At 45.3% G+C, this 23,255-nt stretch overlaps 1 protein-coding gene across 1 annotated transcript; it reads right to left on the reverse strand.

Annotated features, from left to right (window-relative positions):
• LOC115474053 (NACHT, LRR and PYD domains-containing protein 12-like) lies at positions 1 to 22,954 on the reverse strand. The gene is made up of 4 exons (XM_030209351.1): positions 21,233 to 22,954; positions 8,802 to 8,888; positions 3,720 to 3,887; positions 1 to 387 (listed from the first exon to the last, which is right to left on the reverse strand). The coding sequence occupies exons 1-4, from the start codon at positions 22,939 to 22,941 to the stop codon at positions 291 to 293; spliced, it is 2,061 nt and encodes a 686-aa protein (XP_030065211.1). The 5' UTR covers positions 22,942 to 22,954; the 3' UTR covers positions 1 to 290.
• Positions 22,955 to 23,255: the final 301 nt, after the last annotated feature.

Here is a 23,255-nt window from a genome sequence, read left to right on the forward strand (position 1 = left end):
CACTAGGCTCCTCCTCCAGTACCCAGCACTGCATGTCTACTTGTACACACACACATATATGGAGGCATGCACAGACCCAATATACAAACACACATGCACTAAAACGTGCGCATATGAGCACATACAGACATACCAGCCCACAAAGGCATTTGAGAGCTCTTCACCAGTGAACTGTTTATTCCACTGCCTTGTATAACAAGGAACTGCTCTATTGAATTTAGCAGCCATGTGCTTTTCTTTTCATGTTGCATTTGTTTCCAGTTGAAAATTATCATGCTGGGGAGTTGCTTTCACATTAACAGTATGACACGGCCAAGTTTTTCCAGCTTCTCTGATAATTGTCTCAGTTGGTCTTCTCCACGTTTACTGAATTGATTGTCTAATAAACTGCAAGACAGTAAAGAGACACTGAGACTACTGTACTATGAGGAAGAAATGAGAAGAAATAATTTTATCTGCATACATTCTGTCTACTGTACATTGCTATTTTCTGTAGTGTATCACTTATGAACTATACAGCAGAAATATCCAATCCCAGTCCATGCAGGTCCACAGGCTGGTGAGGTTTTAATATGCTGAGGTGATAATACAAATGTGATCCATCGAGTGAAAAGGTACCAAAAGTGTGTGTGTGTGTGTGTGTGTGTGTGTGTGTGTGTGTGTGTGTGTGTGTGTGTGTGTGTGTGTGTGAGACTTATTAATACCATACGAAAGAGGAATATCAACTGCATAATTCCGCAAACTTTCAGCCTCAAATATGGAATAATTACAGGCCTCTTTTATCAAGCCGTGCTAGTGGTTCCCATGTGGCAATGCAGACAAAGCCCATTCAAGTGAATGGACTTCATCAGGGACCGCTAGTGTGGCTTGATAAAAGGGGCCCCACACCTTTAAAAAATCCAGAATACGGCTCAAGGCATATCACAGCTAAAATTAAAATGGGACAAATCCCGTTTAATTACAATAGAATTAAGAATAGCATAAAATCTCTAATTTTAATGTTTCAGTTTGGAAAATGACTCTTTCTTTTACATACCTTCTGTGGGAAAAAAAAAGTCCATCTTTGAGCCATTTTCGAAAGGGAAACCCAAACATTTTTCCTGTTCGATAATGGCTCTTTGATGGATGTTTTTTTTTAATGTAATGAGCAAAATACCCCAATTCAGACTTGGATGACTTATCAAAAATGTCCCTCAAATACTTTTCCTGCCAGAAGGCCCCTTGGCAGTTTTTAAAGGGGCATTTCACATAGAGGTCCCTTTGAAAATTGCCTCCATTATGCATTGGTTACCTAAGCATACTTAGGGCTAGATTACTAACCTGTGTTAACGTATTAAAATATGTTAATGAAATTTAATAGACATTATTTAATGCAACATCCATTATTCTCAATGAGGCCTCTTTTAAGGGGGACATTTTTTAAAGCTTTTTCTGCTTGGTTTACACATAGAAAAGAGCATTTATAAAATACAACTGCATTCTTGCTTAAAAAGTATGCATGTGGTGTCACCAGGTCCCCCTTCCAATGGTAGGCCCAGGCTGCTCCTGCTTAACTCACCGCTCATCCCTCCCAGAAATATACATCCACCACACTCCAGCTCACACATGCCTCTCTGGGAAACACACATCCACCACGCTCCAGCTCACACATGCCTCCAGAGAGAGAGAGAGAGAGAGAGAGAGAGAGACTCCTCCAGCCTTGTCCCAGAGCTCCCTCAAACATTACAAGATTGTACCTTCATGGTTGCACTTTCCAGGGTATAAGAAGATTTATTGGTGTCCAAAACACAAAAGTTCACCAATGCACAGGTTCAATAGCTCCAATACAAAAAACCAAAATAAACGATAAGTTGCACCAGTTTCTCCTGAGAGGGTGTATCTTCTGGTGTGTTCAAAACTCAAACATTCAGTCCTTCACAGTTTCAACATGACATCAGTCTCCATATTCCCTTATTGCTTCTCCCCCCCCCTTACTGCTGTGAGCCGCTCCCACATGCTCTTCCAAAGGCCTTTGAGTTGGGAAAAAAAGGCAGCTGCCACAGCTTGCAATTTACCTCCTCTTGGAGTCTGGGCTAGAGCTGAAGTGTCCATAAGTTCTCCACAGCTCCCTCCACCCCTGTTCTCAGGCGCCCATCCCATAAAATCTTCCCCTCCAGGTTCTACCAGCTGACTCCCCTCCACCTGATTAGTATCCATTAACCAATCATCATCCACCTCCTCTGCACTTGGGGCCTTCCAATCCTCTTTTCCCTCCTTCTCCAAAAACCTCTCCCCTTCCCGAAATCTATGGGAGTTGCAGTCCCCTTTCCTCCCCTTCCCCACAACTTCCCATTCTCTCCAATCTTGTCATGAATACCCATGCTCCCACTGATTCCTCTCACTCTCTCCCATTTCCTCATTCACACAAATACTCCACATTTTCTTTTCATTTCATTTGTTAGTTTTCCATCCCATCTTCCTGAATTTTTATACTCAATACAGTTTACAAAATAATATTCTAAAATATTTACATAAAATATTAAACAATATAGTAACAAATCTAATCAACAAAATACTAGTGACACAGAGATTAAGCCAAAATACCGCAGTCCAACATCGAACCAAGGTATAACAGTAAAAGAAAACTCAAACTTAACAATGTGCAAATCTAACCTAAGCATAGCCACTATGCAACCCAGACCCCAGTCTCTTGTAGCAATTCTGTGGCAAAAAACTAAGTGTGCGGTTAGGGCCGGATTCTGTTGCTCTTTCAATGGGTGCAAAATTGTAGAAGACTGGTGACTCTAACAATATTGTACTCTGTCTCTGTGACAAAACAGTGGGTTTAAGACTGTAACTTGTATTAATTATTTCCTGAAGTGTACTACTCTAATTTGGCCAGTAGGTGGTGCATGTTTATGTTTTGAAGCTGCTGCAGAGCCAAAGCTGTTTTTCTTTGTTTAAGCCTTTTGAAAAAGCAGTCTGCAGTATACTTTCAAAGATTGTTGTTCTGGGCTCTGACTGGCCCAGGAGGTCATTTTTATTTGGATTTTACTGGCTTTTTTCCCAGTCTTAGCCCGGAAGAAGAGAGAGACAGATCTCTTTGCTGAGGCTTTGTGATCAGTTATATTTGATCATCTGTGAGCAGCATATTTCCTGATCTCCCCAGGTACTTTTTAGAAAGTAAACAAATGTTTAGTTAGTGTTATAATTGATCTATATTTCAGTTACCTGTTATTGTTTTACTGATTGCACTTTTTCTGTTTTACTGTTCAAGTTCTGACAATAAACAATATTTAGTTTGTTGACTCTGCCTGTCTGGATTGATAAAGAATCCTGGTGGTTAGTGGAACCATTGGGAGTGTGGCTCCAGTAAGTTAGAAATCACTGTGGATAATTTGAGGGTGAGAGATTTGCCCAGAGGCGGTTGTGACCCAGTCGGTGGGAGGAGGGTGCCAGAGTAGAGCACAAGCGGCAGGTGCAGGTGGACCTGAGCTGTGCTGGGGATAGACCCTCTAAGTGGCCATGGGGTAACCCCAGAAAGGTGGCTAGGCATTTTGTGACAGTCTCTACTACTAACCATATTCTCTTTATCTACAGCATTTAGCCCTTTGCCTAATCTTTGCCTTTGTCATTACTACGTATGAATTTTCTCTCTGTACTAGGCCCTTCTGTTTTATTTTTACATGAATTATTGACATTTGGATTTCAAAGCAACAAGTATTGTAATAAGAACTCACTATATGAGAGACAGCTTGGTGCAGGATTCTATCAGCTGGATAAAGGGTCCAATGGATATATCTTTGAAAGAGTTGTTTGCTAATGACAGTGTTTCTAGAGTCTGCATTGCATGGAGGGTGGTACATAGGTCTTTGGTGCATTCATCTGTGAGATAGTTCTCCTCAAGGCTAGAGAAAGAGAGGAATGAGGTCAAATGTCTTAATCAAGAAGTACAATGCAGTCATAATGTAATGTGTTTCAGAAAGAATGATTATTTGTTTTATTCATTTACACCATTGATAACCCGTTAAACCAAAAATATATTTGACTCAAGCATTTTACAAGAATGGCTACATAAATCAATAAAATAAACACAAACCACAGTTAGGAAAAGCAAGACAAAATGCAAGAAAGTCTCTCTCCATTTGAAGGGACAAGACTAATGAATTCCTCAGTTGAGGACCAGCAACAGACAATGCACAATCTTTTCTAACAATCAAATGGGCAGAACAGACAGGAGGAACAATCAACAGCTCAATATTAGAAAACGCAAAGACCTAGACGCAATCCGAGGAGCTACTAAAGACTGAATGTAACAAGGAACCTCCTTATGCATTGCACACAACATTAAAATGGCAAAGGCAAACATATAAGGATTACAAGGAAAGTGTTTATCATCTGAAGGATTAAGCGTTCCTTTCTCAGTCTGGCATTTTAAATAAAGAGTAGATTCAGTGGGCAAATGTATACACATACAAATGCATTTCCACTTTGAAAATTATCCCAGGAAAATTCTATGCTTACATTCATAATTTTTCTTTCGGATGCGCAAATTGCAAGCATGTCCTTAAATTTTTAAACATATGCATGTGGGACTCTTTGGCGAAGTGTTACCTCTTTTTAATTCTTTTTGTCTCACTTCCTCTTTTCTGTTTTTAATAGATTCCTTTTTCTTTTGTTTGTGTGTGTTTTATTACCTTATTATTTTATTGTAAACCATCTGGATGTTTCGTCTAACAAGCGGTATATCAAATAAGAAAACCTTGAACCTTGATATGCATGTAAGTGCAAACTCCTCCCCAAATCCACTCTCAGGAACACATAGAGGGACATTTTTGAAAGGACATCTTGCTCATAACATCCCAAAAAAATGTCCATTTCACAGCCATTTTTGAACAGGCAATACATTGGGTTTTCCTGTTTGAAAATATGCGAGAATGTCCAAAATGAACAGCCACTTAACAAACTGAAATGTCCAAATTATGGACACCAAAAAAACAGGGACAAGGGCATTTGTCTAGCAGCATTTGTTTTCAGAAACGGCCACACAGATGTCCTTGCAGAGCAGAGGGGCAGCCTAGCGGTCAGTGTAGTCGACTGTAAACCATGACACCCAGGTCCATAACCCCCAACAACACTTATTTTGAATACTGAGTCCTCTAGGAATAGAATATTACCTACTGTTCCTGACTGTACAAATCTCAATAGCCTTCAGGTGTGCAAGTATCATAAAATTCAAGTAGAGTAGGTATACGTCTGTTTCTGGAAGGCTCACAATTTAAAGGGGAAAAAAAGTATGAGGGCTGAAGTGGGAACTGAACCTAAGTCCGCTGGTTTATAGTGCACTGCATTGACTGACCACTAGGCTATTAATTAGGCTTGCTTTCTGCTTTGTTCAGAATGCCCATAATACCTGATGATGTCATAGAGCCCAATATTCCTTTTGGTTTCATTTTCAGGAGAGAGGGAGGGGGACAGCAACCACTGGGGGATTCATGAGGGGTCATGCCTTAATCCCTCCAGTACAGAAGCAGAGCCAGGTTGAAGGTGCCAGGGGAGCGAGAGCGGACCTCTGCCGGTGCTGGCACGCATTTTAAATGCAACACATTGAATAAAAAGTAGGCGCCGGTGGAAATCCGTTTGGGCCTGGCACCCCCCCCCCCCCCCCCCCCCCCCAGCTACACCACTGCTCCAGTGGTCAATCAGAGCTCCTTTTTGTACCCTAGATGAGACTGAAACAGGTGTAAATAAAAATGTCCTTTTTAGATTTGGATGTTTCTTCCCGCTCAATTATCACTGTTGGACATCCCAATTTTGGGCCCTTCCTAGTCCCACCCAAGGCACACCCACAACATGCCCCCTTGCAATATGGACAAACTGCAGTGCAGGACGTCCAAATTCTGTTATTCCAAAATCGTAATTTAGAATTTTTGGCAGATGGATGGGTTTTGGGCCATTTTGAGATATCTGTGTGCTTTGAAAATGAGCCTCCTACTTAAGTAATTGGTAAAACTTAAGGTATACAGGTGTGTGCAAGTAAATTTACTTATATATCAAATAGGCAATTTTGTGACAGTCATTCTGCCTTGCGGAGGATAATTTTATAACAGGGTGCATAGATATAAAGAAGCACCAAGGGCCATTCAAGCATGGGACAGTCGAGAGTCCTTTATTAATAGACCCGACATGGACCATGTTTCGGCATCAAGCGCCTGCGTCAGGAGTCTAGTCAAAGAATATACACAATTAAAATATATTTTAAAAAAACAGGACAGTCACAATGCAAAAAAGGCATAAAGAATATAAAAAAATGTTCAGTGATTATCCATCATAAATTGATGATATATACAAAAAATTGGTGAAAACCAAATCATAAATAACTGCAACACATGCAGAGTGATTTTGAAGGAACACATGTATAGGGCTAGATTCTTCTATATATGATGCCTAAAAAATTGGCGCTGAAAAAAATACACCTAGGTGTATTCTATAAACAGTGCCTAAAGCTAGGTACAGTTTATAGATTACTCCCATCTAAATAAAGTAGCAGCCATTTACACCAAGTAAAACTTGGTGTAAATTCCCATGCCTAACTTATGTGCGGAGCAGGTGTATTCTATAACACTGCTCATACATTTTAGGAACAGTCATGACCCACCCATGCTCCTTCCATGACCACGCCCCCTTTTGAGATCCACATGGTAGCATTTATACACACCACTTTACACAACGTGCTTAACATGTAGTGCGCATAAATTCTAATTATTTCCAATTAGTACCTTTAATTGCTTGTTAGGGTCCAATTATTGGCACTGATTGGCTTGTTAATCAATTAAGTTACATGCACAATTTGGCCATGCAGCCATAATTGCATGCGTATCTTTAGTCACCATATACACTGTAGAATTTATATAAGTACATAAGTAATGCCATACTGGGAAAAGATCAAAGGTCTATCGAGCCCAGCATCCTGTCCCCGACAGCAGCCAATCCAGGTCAAGGGCACCTGGCAAGCTACCCAAACGTACAAACACTTTATACGTGTTATTCCCGAAATTGTGGATTTTTTCCAAGTCCATTTAGTAGCGGTCTATGGAATTGTCCTTTAGGAAACCGTCCAACCCCTTTTTAAACTCTGCCAAGCCAACCGCCTTCACTACATTCTCCGGCAACGAATTCCAGAGTTTAATTATGCATTGGGTGAAGAAAATGTTTCTCCTATTTGTTTTACATTTACTACACTGTAGTTTCATCGCATGCCCCCTAGCCCTAGTATTTTTGGAAAGTGTGAACAGACGCTTCACATCCACCTGTTCCACTCCACTCATTATTTTATATACCTCTATCATGTCTCCCCTCAGCCGTCTCTTCTCTGCTGGATAGGGTGCACTTAATCTGCAAATTAATTGTAACATTGAGGGGCATAATCGAATGGCGCCGGCCAAATCAATGGCCGGCCATCTTCGGGGCCAGCTCCATGACGAGGTGAGGCCAAGCGTATTTTCAAAATACGTTTGGCACCAGCCAAATCGCTCGCCGGGTTTAGAACAGGATCGCCAGGTTTATATGAGATGGCTGGCTTCATTTTTCAGCCATAATGGAAACCGGGCCCAACCATCTCAAACCCGGCGAAATGCAAGGCATTTGGGTGTGGGAGGAGCCAGCTTTTGTAGTGCACTGGCCCCCCTCACATGCCAGGACACCAACCGGGCACCCTAGGGGGCATTTAAAAAAATAGCTTCCAGGTGCATAGCACCCTTACCTTGGTTATTTAGCCCTCCAAATCCCCCACAAAACCCACTCCGCACAACTCTACACCATTACCATAGCCCTAAGGGGTGCAGGAGGGCTCAACATTAACCACCACAAGTTGAACAGGTAGGGGGGGATGGGCCTGGGTCCACCTGCCTGAAGTGCACTCCACCCACTAAAAACTGCTCCAGGGACCTGCATACTGCTGTCAAGGAGCTGGGTATGACATTTCAGGCTGGCATACAGGCTGGCCAAAAAAGTTTTAGTTTTTTTTTTTTCGGTTGGAGGGGGTTGGTGACCACTGGGGGAGTAATGGGAGGTGATCTTCGCTTCCCTCCGGTGGTCATCTGGTCAGTTGGGGCACTTTTTTCAGACTTGGTCCTAAAAATAAATGGACCAAGTCCGGCCGGCGAAATGCTCGTTCGAGCCAGCCATTTTTTTTTTTCATTATAAGGTGAAGCCAGTCATCCCGTACCCAAGCCCCCGTCCCACCTTCGCTACCCTACCAACACGCCCCCTTGAAGGTTGGCCAGCGCTGCGACGAAAAAGCAGTTGGGGCTCGCCAAAATCAGCTTTCGATAATACCGATTTGGCCGGGATCAGGAGATCGCCGGCGATCTCCCGATTTGTGTCGGAAGATCGTCGGCGATCCCTTTCGAAAATTAGCCTGATTGTATACACAATTGTCACATTCATTCACTATGGGGCCCTTTTACTAAGCTACAGTAAAAAAAAAAAAGGGCCCTGCGCTAGCGGAGGGGGTCAGTTTTGCCGCACGTTGAGACCCTTTTTACCGCACCAGATTATAGAATACGGTCCAGTTCGCCTACATCTAAGCGCCAGGATTTACGTATCTCCACTGGTGTAAATGGATGTGCATAGTTTTAGGCTCTGGGATATCAACTAAGCATATTCTATAAACGCTGCCTGATTATAGAATACGCTTGGTCAGCACTGATTTCAGTGCTGATTTTTTAGGCCATATACAGAATCTCCCCCATAACCTTTACTGTAGACTTCTTTTTAATCCCTACCTTTGTAGTACTAATATTGACCACCAGCTTGCTTACCTTAGGGTTCGCAATTTGCAACCTGAATTCATCAAAATTTCACAGAGAAGTTTAACTCCAGAGTTTCCCAATTTGTTGCTTCCCAGCCTACAAAAAAAAAATGGAGTAAATTAATTTAAAGACACAACTGTTGTTTAGTATTTAGTTTGATAAATAGAAATTTAAAAAAAAAAGATGATACCTTTTTTATTTGACTAACTTAATATATTTTTTCACTAGCTTTCGAAGGCCACAAACTTCTTCCTTATATCAGGACAGTGAAAGCCAATTACATTTTCCTTGACTATAGAGGAATCAGCATGACACTGGAGACTCTGTAAAAGTCAGTTTACAGGATGGTATACAGAGTTATCTGACTATTGCAAAAAATAGTGCCTTGGCCGAAAGACAGTGAAGAACAACCATACTATTCTCTATTCACTGATGGGTCCTTTTAAAAAGGTGCGCTAGCATTTACGCTAAACTCTAGAGACGCCCATAGGAATATATGTGCATCTCTAGTGATTAGTGCATGCATACTACTACTACTGCTTATCACTTCTATAGCTCTACAAGGCATACGCAGCGCTGTACACCATACACATAAAGACAGTCCCTGCTCAAAGAGCTTACAATCTAAATAAGACAGGTAACAGACAGAACAACTAAGAGGTATGGGGAATTAAAGAGGGGATAAAAAAAGGTACAGGCAAGTGAGCAGTGGTTAGGACTCAAAAGCAGCGTCGAAGAGGTGGGCTTTTAGCTTGAACTTGAAAACGGTCAAAGACGGGGCTAGACGTATATGCTCAGGAAGTTTATTCCAGGCGTGTGGTGCAGCAAGATAGAAGGAACGGAGTCTGGAATTAGCAGTAGAGGAGAAGGGGACAGACAAGAGAGATTTGTCAACAGAACGGAGTGCCCGAGGGGGGGGTGTAGGGAGAGACAAGAGTGGAGAGGTACTGGGGAGCAGCAGAGTGAATAACACTTATAGGTCAGTAAGAGAAGTTTGAATTGAATGCAGAAACGGATAGGGAGCCAGTGAAGTGATTTGAGGAGAGGGCTAATGTGAGCATAGCAATATTGGCATACGATTCCATAATGTGGCTGTGTCACATGAACTTTATCTAACCACAATATCACTTTGTATTTGTTTACACAAACGCGTCTCCGGTACTATGTAAGTCACATTGAGCCTACAAATAGGTGGGAAAATGTGGGATACAAATGTAACAAATAAATAAATAAATATTTAAATGGACCCCTTAAGGACTGATTCAGTCTCGTAGGTTTATACTTCCATTTAGCGAAGTATAAATGTCAGATTTTCCTGAATACATCTTATGAAAAAATGGAATATTCAGTCACTAAAGGCATCCTGGCTCTTTGAGACTCTAAATACTGAAACTTATTCAGAAAGGCCTGAAAAAGGGAATCTACAGCAAGTGCAACCTGATTGTAGGGCTCATTTTCGAAACAGAAAAACATCCAAAAAAACAGCACAAAGAGGCATTTGGAAATTGTCTAAACAAAATGTCCAAATTGCTATTTTTGAAACCTATTTTTTTAGACTTTTTCTATGCATTTCATCAGTAGCACATCCAAATCACAAGGGGGGGTGTCGGGGGCGGGATCTGCGCGTTTGTTTTTCTGCCATAAAGAATAAGGCAGCCCACGATAAGATGGGACTGTCCACAAATGGGTGGTTTTTGCAACAGGCCTTTTTTTCGTGTGGTGATTTTCATCCATGGGGTAAGGCTGACTGACAGTATGGGAGAGGGTGCATCAGTAGGGTGGTCAGTGGCTGCCACATGAGGAGACAGCACCACCAGAAGCCACGGTGACGGGCTAATTAAAAAAGGTTTGAGGTCTGGAAACATAATGGTGTACGCCCATGGGAGGTGCAGGCCCTTGGGGGGGGGCGCAACTGGGCAGGCTCAGTGATGGCAGTAATGATCGCTGTGCAGGAACAATTGTTGGACAGTCGTGAAGTTAGTGGCACCGGGAGCAAAATGCACGCTCCAGCGGACAGTTGCCCCCCCCCCCTGGGTTTTGCAGGGTTAGTGGCATGAAGGGTAGCAAAGCAGGGCAGGAGCATCAGGCTATTGCAATGGTGGTACAGGCAGCCGATTGCGTTGTCACTGTTCAACGGCGGCCACTACGCCTTTCCCACTTAGCACTTTCCTTCTGCTTTTGGGTGCCTCCCACCCACCTTTCTGCCAGAACACTGCAGAGGAGGGGTCAACATATGGGTGCAGCAGCCTTCCGGCCATGTCTCCAAAGTCAGCCACATAGCCCACTGCATAAGTCCATGACACGAAAATGAGGTGCACAGTAGTCAGGGGCCGAGGCAGAGCTCCTGTGGCAGAACGTGTGATTTCATACTGGGCACGAGTGCTGAGGCGATGTGTGTAGCGAGAAGTGTAATATAAAGAAGCGGGATTCCACCATTTTACTCAGAGATGCCATTTTTCCTTAGGGTACACAGCCAGCCATTTCCACATTTGAGAGGCTATAATGAGAGCCCAGACAGAAAATAAAATAATTTTAATAATACTAATAAAAATGTAAATGGCATCCCCACCTACATAAAACTGAATGCAAAGCATGTACAAATGGGGTCATTATAAGCATGCTTGGGAGATGAGATGAGATGTGAGTCAAAAAAAAATGCTCTACGGCTTGGCTGAAATGGCTGGAAATGGCCTGCAGATGGCGACATTACTCCACCCACTGCAGACATTGGCAAGACAATAGGAAGTAAAAGAGAGGCTTTTTTTTTTTAATTCCTTTATTTGCTATACCAGAAAAGAGGCTTGGGAGGGGAAGGAGGCTCATCTCTTAGAACTGGGTTCTAGGTAATTGACCCATTTTATGTCATATAATAACTAGTGGAGTGGAGGGACTAGCCTACTGGTTAGTGAGGTGGACTTTAATCCTGGGGAACTGAGTTCAATTCCCACTGCAGCTCCTTGTGACTCTGGGCAAGTCACTTAACCCTCCATCGCCCCTGGTACAAAATAAGTACCTGAATATATGTAAACTTTGAATGTAGTTGCAAAAACCTCCAAAAGGCAGTATATCACCTTCTAGCTCTGTGACTGCACTGCCAGTGGTGGAAAGGCCACAAGGAGCTGAGGACATATCTTTAGCAGATGTAATTAGAAACACTATAACCCCGTATGAGAAAAACAAAGGGTCAGCTAACACCATAACACCAGCCCCGGACATTGCTGGTCCACAGCAGACAGACAACACAGCAGTTGACAGGGTGGATACAACTCAAACATTTCCTTTTCTACTGAACACAATGCAAAGACATTGCTATGCACATGTTCCACAGCTAACATTCCATTTAAAGCATTCAAAATGCAATGCTTTTTTTCTACCTTTCTTGTCTGGACATTCTATTTTTCCATTATGTTGGTTCCAGTTTCCTATCTGTTGCCTACTAATTCTCTGTCCAGTGGCATAGCCTGAAGGCAATTTTTGGGTGGGCCAACAGATTGGATGGGTGGGCAATAGAGTTGCCAACTTTTTGAAAGAGAAAAAAAACCAGTCACCTAATGCACCCATGCTTTGTCCGTACCCCACCCCATGCTCTACCTCTACCATACTCATAAGTACATAAGTATTGCCATACTGGGACAGACCAAAGGTCCATCAAGCCCAGCATCCTGTTTCCAACAGTGGCCAATCCAGGTCACAAATACCTGGCAAGATTCCAAAAAAGTACAAAACATTTTATACTGCTTATCCCAGAAATAGTGGATTTTCCCCAAGTCCAATTTAATAATGGTCTATAGACTTTTCCTTTAGGAAGCCGTCCAAACCTTTTTAAAACTCTGCTAATCTAACCGCCTTTACCACATTCTCTGGCAATGAATTCCAGAGTTGAATTACACGTTGCATGAAGAAAAAGTTTCTCTGGTTCGTTTTAAATTTACTACTTTGTAGCTTCATCGCATGCCCCCCTAGTCCTAGTATTTTTGGGAAGTGTAAACAGACACTTCACATCTACCCATTCAACTCCACTCATTATTTTATAGATCTCTATCATATCTCCCCTTAGCCGCCTTTTCTCCAAGTGGAAGAGCCCTAGCCACTTTAGCCTTTCCTCATAGGCATAGGCGCCGACTCCGTGGGTGCTGTGGGTGCTTGAGCACCCCCAATATTAGACCCGCCGGAACGGAAGTTCCCAGCCAGCCCGACCTGCCCACCCTCTTCTCCCTCAACAGTCCTCTGCCTGCCCCTCGCCTTCCTGCATGCTGTCCAGAATTTAAAAGTCATCTTACCTCGGGCTCCCGGCGCTCGAGACCAGAGGCAGAACTAAGAGAGAAGGAAAGGCTGAAGCACCGAGCCTGCTCGCCTTTCACTGCTTTTAAATTCTGGGAGGCACGCAGGAAGGCGAGGGGCAGGCAGAGGACTGTTGTGGGAGAAGAGGTTGGGCTGGGGTCGGACTGGCACTCGGAGGAGAGGGGGGCCTGGAACACGGAGCAGAGGGAGGGGGCCTGGAACTCGGAGGAGAGGGAGGGAGGGGGCCTGGAACTGGGAGGGAGGGGGCCTGGAACTCGGAGGGAGCAGAGGGAGGGGAGGAGGGGAATGCACCACCTGTAAAAAAAAAATTTCAGCACCCCCAATCATTTTGAAACGTTCGCTCCTATGCTCATAGGGAAGTTGTCCCAATTACTTCAATGAGGGTTGCAGTGCAGGCTTCAGTGGCCAGTTGAGAGCTAAGGGAAGTACAAGAGATTACACTCTTCTTCAGCCCTCATTGAGCTACAGTCCTCCAACACACATATGGTATTGAAGCCAAATACATTCCGCATCGAGAGAACCTCCTGGACTTCCACCAACAATGGATGCAGAACAGAGCAAGGACATTTCCTCACAAAACTCACCATACAAAGAAATTTTGGTAATCTCATAATAGACATATTACAAAGTAATTAAAAAAAACTGTAAACAAAAAGTAACTCAATCTAGAGCAAATCTACAATGCCAGCTCTAACTTCCAAAACAAGGATCCTACCTATTAGTGGGACTCTAAAATATCGATACAATTATATCGATACATCTGAACAAGCCAAATTACTACAGAATGCTACATAGAAACTTCATGGTGACAGAATACCTCAGGGTCACACACACAAACACAAATGCCAAATACACAAACTATATAAATATAAATGAAACTGAAACTCCGAGAAGCCAGACCTTGCATGTAGTACAACATTAGAGAAACAAGAAAGGCATTTCCTCCTGTGCAAAATATAAAGATAGCACATGCCAGGGATGGTGTTTGAGGGGGGGGGGGGTGCAACTAGGGCAATGTGCTTGGCTTTCTGGCCAGAGAGAGCCCCAAGCCTACCAGAAGCTGAAGAAGGTGCAGCCTGGTAATGGGCTTTGGGGTCCTCTCCCAGATTTCTTCCCCAGTCATATTCTAATCACAAAATAGAAAATAAAAATATTTTTGTACCTTTTTGTTGTCTGGTCATTTTATTTTTCAAATCATATTGGTCCCAGTCTCTGGTTTCTGCTTCCCTCTGTCTTTCCTGTCCATATGACATTTCTTCTGTCTCCATCTCCACCATCCATCTCCCATCTCTGTGTCCACACATTTCCTTGTCCAGCATCTCCACTGTGTTCATATCCCCACATTCACCATCATTCCTTTGTGTCCCCATGTACCCCATGCCCAGCATCTCCCTTCTGTGTTCCTGTTCTCCCCCTTGTCTGGTATCTCCCTTCTGTGTCCATTGTATCTCTATTCCCATATCCACCCCCCCCCCCCCCCATGTCCATTGTATCTCTATTCCTATATCTCCCTCTCCATCCCCGTGTCAGGCATTGCCCCTCTGTGCCCATATGCCATCCCAATACAGCATCTCACCTGTGTCTTTGTCCCCATGCTCCCACCCATCATCTCCCTTCTGTTTCTCTATACCTCTCTAGGTCCCCTTTCTCCCTCCCCCACACCAATGTGTCCCTCTCTGGCCCCAACCCAACCAGCGCCTCTCCTTCTCTCTTCCCTCCCCCTTATGCATCTGGTTCATTCTCCCACTATGGGTTCAGCATTTGACCCCCTCTTCTTTTACCTCCTTGGTCCAACATCACTCTCCCTACCCTCTAACCCAAACCCCTCCCCCTCCCATAGGTCCAGCACCTCCCTTCATTCCAGCCCCCCTTGCAGGTCCACATCTCTTCCCCCTTCCCTCCAGCCCTCCCCTGCATATCCAGCATCTATCTCCCTTTGCTCCAGCCACCCTTGTATGCCCAGCACCTCTCCCCCTTCCTGCCTGCCCCCCCCCCCCACATATTCAGCACCTCTCTCCCTTCCCTCCCACCCTCTCACCCAGCACCTCTCGCACTTCCCTCCCCCTACGTATCCAGCACCTCTCTCCCTTCGCTCCAACCCCCTTGCATGTCCAGCACCTCTCCCCCTTCCCTCCCACCCATATATCCAGCACCTCTCTCTCTCTTCCCTCCCACCCATATATCCAGCAACTCTCTCCCTTCCCTCCCCCTACATATCCAGCACCTCTCTCCCTTCCCTTCCCTTCCCTTCCCTTCCCTCGCAGTTCCACATCTCTACCCCTTTCCTCCAGCACCTCCTTACATGCCCAGCACCTCTCTCCCTTCCCGCCAACCTCCCGCCTGCATGTATGTCCAGCGCCTCTTCCCTCCCCACCAACTCCCATGTCCAGCACCTCTCTCCCTTCCCACAGTTCTGGCACAGCCATCTCCGTGTCTTCCTTACCCTCACCCCATCCCATCCCTGCCGCAATGCTTGCAGTGCACTTCATGCTATCATCACCGCCCAGCAGAAACTCCACACAGTGCTGCATCGGAGCCTTCTCTCTGCCGCATCCCGCCCAGCCTGTGTAAACAGGAAGTTGCATCAGTGGGTGAGATGCAGTATAGGGAAGGCCCCAACGCACTGTGTGGAGTTCCTGCCCGGCGGCATGATAGGATTAAAGTGCAAGCGCTTCCATGGCAGGGGCAGGGGAGGGTAAGATGTGGAAGTGCTGGACCTGCGGGAGGGTTGAGAGGCGCTGGATATGCAAGGGTGGAGGGAAGGAAAGAGGTGCTACTCTGGACAAGCGGGAGGTTGGAGGGAAGGAAGAGAGGGGATGTTTTGGCTGGGGTGTAGCACCTCTGGGTGGGCTTGAAACAAAACTGGCTGGATGGGCCCACCCAGGCCCACCCGTAGCTATGCCCATGTTGACTACTACTTCTCCTTCAAGCGGTTGCTGTCCATTTGTCTTTTCTCCTCTTTGCTGTCTATTCCCTCACTACACCTACCTCTGACATATTGATCATTCCTTTTTAGCTCTTTCTTCTCTTTCTTTTGTCTCAAATTTCACCCTTTTTCTCACCTTTCTCCTCCTTTTTACTTTGCAGATACCTATCAGATTTTCATTTTCTTCTGTCATCCACTAGCTCTCCCACTCCCCATCTCACTCCTTCCCCAGCCTTCCATTCCCTTTAATTTACTCCCCATTACCATATTTCTACCCTGTGTAGTCACTATACTCTCATCTATTTCCTTGCCACACCTCCTGGCCTCTTCCACATGGTTCCACCATTCCCAGCATCTTCCTCCTTCCACCCTTCTAGCCCAGCATCTGCTCCCTCTTTCTTCCCTCCCCACCCTCATAGCCTCACATCTCCCTATCCCTTCACTCTTCCTTCCTGCCCTGTTCCCCATGGTCCAGCATTTCTCCTTTCTCTTCCCTCACTCCCATTCTCCGGCATTTCTCCATCACTCTCATCTGCTCCTGGATCCAACATCTCCCTCTCTCCACCTCTTGTGCATCTTTCCCTGCCTGTCATCCAACCCCATGTCCTACATCTCCCCCCTCTCTTCCATTGTCCACCATCTCTCTCTCTCCCCCCTTGTACCCCAGATCCAACATCTCTCTTCCCCCTCCCTTCCATGTAGCATTCTCTTCCTTCCTCTGCCATGTCCAACATTTCTGCCTCTCTTCACTGTCCATCATCTCTCTTGATTCCCTCCCTTGTGCCCATAGGGCCAACATCTATCTCTTCCTCTCCCCATGCAGCATTTTCCCCTTCCTCTCCTCTACTTTCATGTCCAACATTTCTCCCTCTCTCCCCCATGCACCATCTCTTCCTCACCTTCACCTCTATGAGCAATATTTCTCCCTCTCTCACCCCTCTCCCCCTGCATGCAGCATTTCTCCCTTCCCTCCACCTTTACCTCTATATACAAGATTTCTCCCTTTCTTGCCCCTCTCTACCCCTTTGTCGCATCTTTCCCTTCCTCCCCTCCACCCCCATGCACCATCTCTTCCTCCCCTTCACACCTATGTCCAACATTTCTTCTTCTCTCACCCCTCCCCTCCATATTTCTTGCCCCTCTCCCTCCCCCTCCATGCAGCATTTCTCCCTCCCTTCCACTCCATATACAAGATTTTTCCCTTTCTTGCCCCTCTCTACCCCTTTGCCGCATCTATCCCTTCCTACCCTCCATATCCAATAATTTTCCCTCTCTTGCCCCTCTCCCAGCCCATGCAGCACTTTTCACTCCTCTCTCCCCGTACAGTATCTCTCGCCCCTTCCCCAATGCAGCATCTCAACCCCTCCCCCTGTGCAGCATCTCTTGCCCCTCTCCTCCTCTCTCGTGCGGCATCTCTTGCTCCTCTCCCCCGTGTAGTATCTCTCACCCCTCTCCTCACCCTCCTGTGTAGCATCTCTCCTTCCCTCTCCCTCCACAACCTGCAGCATCTTTCTCCTCTCTTCTATGGGTCCATAGCAGCAGCAGCAATTCCCACGCACTGTCTGCCAGAAACCCGTAAGCCTCCTCTCTGCCGCATCCCACCCAGACACAAACAAGAAATTGCAACAGAGAGGGGCAGCATGCGGCAGAGGGGAGGCTTCCAGGTTAGCAGAAGGTAGCTTGTGGGAATTGCTGACGCTGCTGCGAACCCCATTGAAAAGAGCTAGCAATGGAGCCCAGTCTGCTCCCCCCTCCACACACACACACACACTGGTGCTGACAGGGCCCAGGGGTGCACTGCTGCTGGGTGGGCCTGAGCCCAAACTGGGTGGGCCAAGGCCCACCCCTGAGGCACCCTGCCCCCATTTAGGTGGCACAGTAGGAGCCCATTCTATAATGGAATGTGGGTGCGCCTAATCTACTATAATAAAACTCACCCTCAACGTTCTGAAGACAACGTTCTGAAGTCACTCAGTCACTCCCTGAAGGGTTCATGGATTCATGGTGGTGAAGCCACAACACTGACCATGTCTCTCTGCCCCACCCTCGCATGACAGACCAATCAGAAAAAACACCCTCAACATTCTGAAACACAAAGGACCATCACAACACCGTTCCCAGGCAACACTAGGCAACGTAAGACTGACCAATCAAGGGAAACTACGTGACAATAAGGGAGGAGCATTCCCCAGCAGAATGGCTCATTATCTGTGCAGCACGGAGAGCACAGAACCACCGTTGGAACGAGAGAAGAATATTCCTGCTGTGGGTATGTGCAAAAATAGACCGGGGGGGGGGGGGGGAGAAATTTTTAAATGCCTAATGCCAGTACTGAAGAGTGCCAGAGGGCCTATAGCACAGACTATATTTGGGATCGCTTGACATGGAGTCGGAGGAGCCGGAAAACAACGTGCCCATCACCATCTGGGACGTGGGCGAACAGGACAAGCTGCGGCCCAGCTGGAAGGATTACCCGCGACCCAGCCAGCAGCAAACAGCGACCAAGGAAGGGGGAGGAGTACTCCTTCCCTGCCTAGGAATCGCTGAAGACTGGCTGCCAAACTAACGAAACAACCGCACACCAACGCAACACCTCCATCATTCGAAAGGCATCCACTCTTTCTTCAACAGAAATGCAAACTAATAATACAAAACAAATAAAGAATACATGGTTTCTCAGGCGGCTGCAGGTAACTCTCCACCCTCTTCCTCTTCCCCTTTTGCCGAAGCGGCCAAGGACGTGCCCAACCATCCCCAGCCTCAGGCAAGCTGTCTCCCACCTCGGGGATTCCCCGAGCACCTGGAAAAAGACGGCGCTGATTCCTGCAGCACATAAATGTTCCAGCATTCCCCTGCAGCCAGCCTGAAATGGACCAAACATACCGGATCACCCCCCGACGGCCCGAGACCGTGCTCTTCTCCCTTCCGCCAACTTAAAACAACCATCCCCGTCCTCAGGCAAGCCGTCACCCACCTCCAGGATGCCCAGAACCCCAGCCCAATGGAAAAAGATGGCGCTGCTTCCAACAGCATATTTCTCTTCCAGCATTCCCCTACAGCAGCCCTGAAACAGCCAAAAAATACCGACAAAGAACGTGCTCCTCTACCTTCCGCCCATCTAAAACAACACTGCTGCCTCAGCACAACACAAAAAAAAAAACCTGGAAAAAAAAAACCAACACTCAGCAAAGGCTGACCCCCCTACAACCACATTTACATTTCACAACAGAAAGACCCCCCTCCACAAACCTCCTTGACAGACAAAACCACACACACACAATACAACAGAAACACACCCTCAAAGCCACACACTAATCCAACCCACTTTGCCAGCACAGCACAGCACATCCCCCAACCCCCAAGCAAAAAACAAAACAAAAAAAGACACACATCAACAACCTGCACACACACCACACCCTCACACACACACACAAAATAACTCTGTGACACATACACACACACACACAAAAAAAAAGCCACATGCTAGCGCCCGTTTCATTGGTTTCGGAAACGGGCCTTTTTTACTAGTATTTACATAATTGCAGATACACTAGTTGTAGATCTGGCATAAGTGCAGGTGCCTAAATGCAGCAGGGATGTGTATAAACTTACAATATTCTGTAAGTTATACACATAAGTAGGAGCCCAACCCATGTCCTACCCAGGCTCTGCCTCTGTGTATGCTCCCTTGCATTTACATTCTATCTACATTAAGCACATCATTACATATCGTGCATAGACACTCTACTGCATTTTCATGTGTAAGTGTACACTTCTGTGCATAAGTGCTAGTATTCCAGACAAGGGGGTGCGTAAATGCAGATACCAACTGGTTGATATTCAAAACAATTTAACTAGCTGGAAATGGCCAGTGGCTGGTTAAATCGCTTACTCGGGACTATCTGCTAATTTTCAGTAGCATTTAACCAGTTATCACCACTGAAAACCAGCAGTTGGGGGAATTCTATACAGGGCGCACAAAAAATGCACTTAGTGCTAGCCTATAAACCTTCCCTAAAGTTAGGATTATAGGATACATGTAGCACCCATCCCCACAACTTAAATTTATGCACGACCATTGCACCAACTAAAACCTGGTGTAAATGCCCGTACCTAAGTTAGAAGCGGATCGGGCATATTCTGTAACAGTGTGCGTAGTTTTTAGGAACACTCATGACCTGCCCATGCCCCTCCCATGGCCACTCCCCTTTTTGTGGTACCACTTTACAGAATACGCTTAGAAAGTTGTTTGCGTAAATTCTAATTAGTGCCAGTTTGTGCCAATAATTGCTTGTTAGTGGCCAATTATCTGCTCTGATTGCCTTGTTAAACAATTAAGTTGTATGTGAAATTGGGCACATGGCCAAAATTGCAGGCCCAATTTTAGTCACCATATATAGAATCTGGGGTTTAGTGCCTAAGTAAAAATTGGCTATTTTGGGGGTGGAGTTGGCACTTGGCCGATATTCAGCACTTAACTAGCCAGGGTAACCGCATAAATGAGATCACATAAAACACAGTCCTCTCTTTATGTGTTAACCTATGTCTGTTTAAGTTCTGAATATCGACTTAACCAGCCATGTGCAAGCCAATGCTGCATAAACCGGATATTCAATGTCAAAGCTCAGACATGGCCTACCATTGAATCAGTGGCGTTCCTAGGGGGGCTGACACCCGGGGCGGATCGCCGATGCGCCCCCCCCCCCCCCCGTGTAGCGCGACCCCACCCCCCCAGCGAAAGAACACCTCCCCACACCGGCGAAAGACCCCCCCTGGGTGCACGCCGCTGGTGGGGTGCCACGCGCCGCTCAGCTTCGTTTGTTTCCATGCTCCCTCTGCCCCGGAACAGGAAGTAACCTGTTCCGGGGCAGAGGGAGCATGGAAACAAACGAAGCTGACTGGCGCGCGGCACCCCCCCAGCGGCGTGCACCCGGGGCGGACCACCCCCACCCCCCCCCCCCCCCCCTTGGTACGCCACTGCATTGAATGTTCGGGAATAACGTCAGCTGTGGTCAGCAAAATGCTCACTGTCACTGGCTGAATATTTATCTCCTAGAATACAGGATTGCCCGTCTGTTGTCCAGACAGACTGGCTCACTGTCCATGTTAATCAGGATATTATATAACAGTAGGAGCTAGGGTTACATGGGATACTGTGCTCTGCCTACTGTACACCTGTGTAAAGAGCAGCGGGGTTAAAATCCATACTTACTCAAGAGAAGAACAATTTGGTATTCCGGGTTTAAGAATAGGTATCTGAGCACATAAAATGCGACATTTTGTTAGGTCAACAGCATGTTTCCTTGCACTTTTCTGTAAGCAGTATGCGAGTATGCCACAGTCTCTGAATGTAAAGGTCAGGAAGGACAAGTCGATGTTTTTCAAGTGCTTCATTGCTGACTTCACAAACTCTTCATCTTGAATCTCAAACAAGCAATGGAGCCAGTTTAGCAGGTCATAACCCTCTGTACCATATTTCTTCCTAGCTGCAACCTTCACTGATGTCTCTAAATCTCTCTTTATCGCAGGAGAAAATATTTTGCATTGGAAATAGCTCTCTGTCAAAGGCCTTGTTTTTTCATTTAACAGACCAAAGAGAAACCTGACCGTGAGCTTTGTTTGTTTTTCCTTGTTTTCTCTACTCATTCTCAGCAGGCTTGCAACATCTTTCCTTTGCCCCACCAAGCTTCCCATTTCTTCTTGATCATTGTCCAAGATGTAGTATAATGCAGCAAAAAACTGCTGGAATCTTAAGTGACTGAAGTCGAAGAGGTTCTGACAGGTGATGCCTCTCTGAAAGACTGTTTTGTTTAAAAACAGAGCTACACCATCACACACCCTCAGATGGTGTCTTTCAAGATCTTCCTCCTTGAAGAGGAATTTCTTCTCCAGGATTCCTTCCTGTGCCAAGGAGCAAAGGTTTCTCAGACAACTTCCAACAGTGAGCTCTGTAGTCCTAGAATGATGCTTTAACATACTAACTATAATAGAGTAAAACAGTGATGTGATGGTCTTCGAGGAACTCATAATGTCTTCCCCTTTCTCAAACTGCTCTTTTATCATGGTGCAAATAGTCCAACACACGGCTGGGATGAAACATATGGTGTACACAATCTCATTTTCAAACACATAGCTATAGGCTTGTTCGGCTTTATTTTTGTTTGCAAAAAATAGGTTGAAATATTCTTTTCTTCCAGTTTCATCAAATCCCATAATTTCTGTGAAACGAGGTGCCTTTAAAAAGAGTTGCAGTTTTTCCAGGGCAGCAGGTCTAGTGGTAATGATGAGATATGATTTAGGAAGGAGCTTTTTCAGAAGCAAACCATTTAAAATGTTCTCCACTGTGGTCTTCTCACAGGGATCACTGTGTATTTTAGTACCTGGTACATTTAGGGAATATTTTAGCTCATCAAAACCATCAATTAGAAAAAGGAGTTTTTCGGACTCCCCTAAAATTTCTTGAACTAAAGTACTAGCGTCTGGGCACTTATTTATAATGAGATCTAAGAGACTCATTTCTGCCTCCATGATGTTCATGTCTCTGCAGCTGAGATGGAAAACAAAGTTAAACTTTTTCTGGTATAGTTTCTCAGATGCCCAGTCTAGCATGATTTTACATATCAAGAAGGTCTTCCCAATCCCTGCGGGGCCTTGTACCACCACAGTCCGAGGCAAAAGGCCTTTGGAATCAGCTTCAAAGAACATCTCAACACTAGTAGGAAAGTATTTCAAGCTGTATCTTTCATTCATGACTTCTAGATGTTTCCTTCCAATAGCAGAGATCTCTTCTTTCTTCTCATTTGGACAGCGATGCTTTCCAATGATCAGTGGCTCTGTGTAAGCTGTGTTGAGGTACAGGCTCTCTCCTTGCTGGGCATCTCCACTTTTCATCATTTGATACGCCTCTTTTATTTTTTCCATGTATTTCTTCCTACAATCTAATCACAAAACATCAAATTTTTATAGATGATCATTTCATGCAATTTTTTTTCTTTCAATTTCTGATCCCCCTTTTAAACAAAAGGTTGAATGAAAATTCTATCAATGTATAAAGTATTTTGGTAAAATAGTAAATAAAACCCTAGGGCAGCCCCTTTACTAAAATGTAGCTGCACATTTTACATGGCATCTTTTTGGGGTGTTTCCACTATTTTCATTGCAGGTTGTGCATTAACATTTCCATTAATGTGCAGTACCTGCTCAGAGTTAATGTGGGACCACTTATCTAGGAGGCC

The sequence above is a fragment of the Microcaecilia unicolor genome, chromosome 7, assembly GCF_901765095.1.
Source record: "Microcaecilia unicolor chromosome 7, aMicUni1.1, whole genome shotgun sequence".
Lineage (NCBI taxonomy): Eukaryota > Metazoa > Chordata > Amphibia > Gymnophiona > Siphonopidae > Microcaecilia > Microcaecilia unicolor.

Coding starts and splice junctions, on each gene's coding strand:
- LOC115474053 (XM_030209351.1), bottom strand. CDS start 22,941: ATGGAAAAAATAAAAGAGGCGTATCAAATGATGAAAAGTGGAGATGCC. Junction 8,889..21,232: donor CCAAATTGTTCTTCTCTTGA/GTAAGTATGGAT, acceptor TTTTTTTTGTAG/GCTGGGAAGCAACAAATTGG. Junction 388..3,719: donor ACCAAGCTGTCTCTCATATA/GTGAGTTCTTAT, acceptor ACTGTCTTGCAG/TTTATTAGACAATCAATTCA.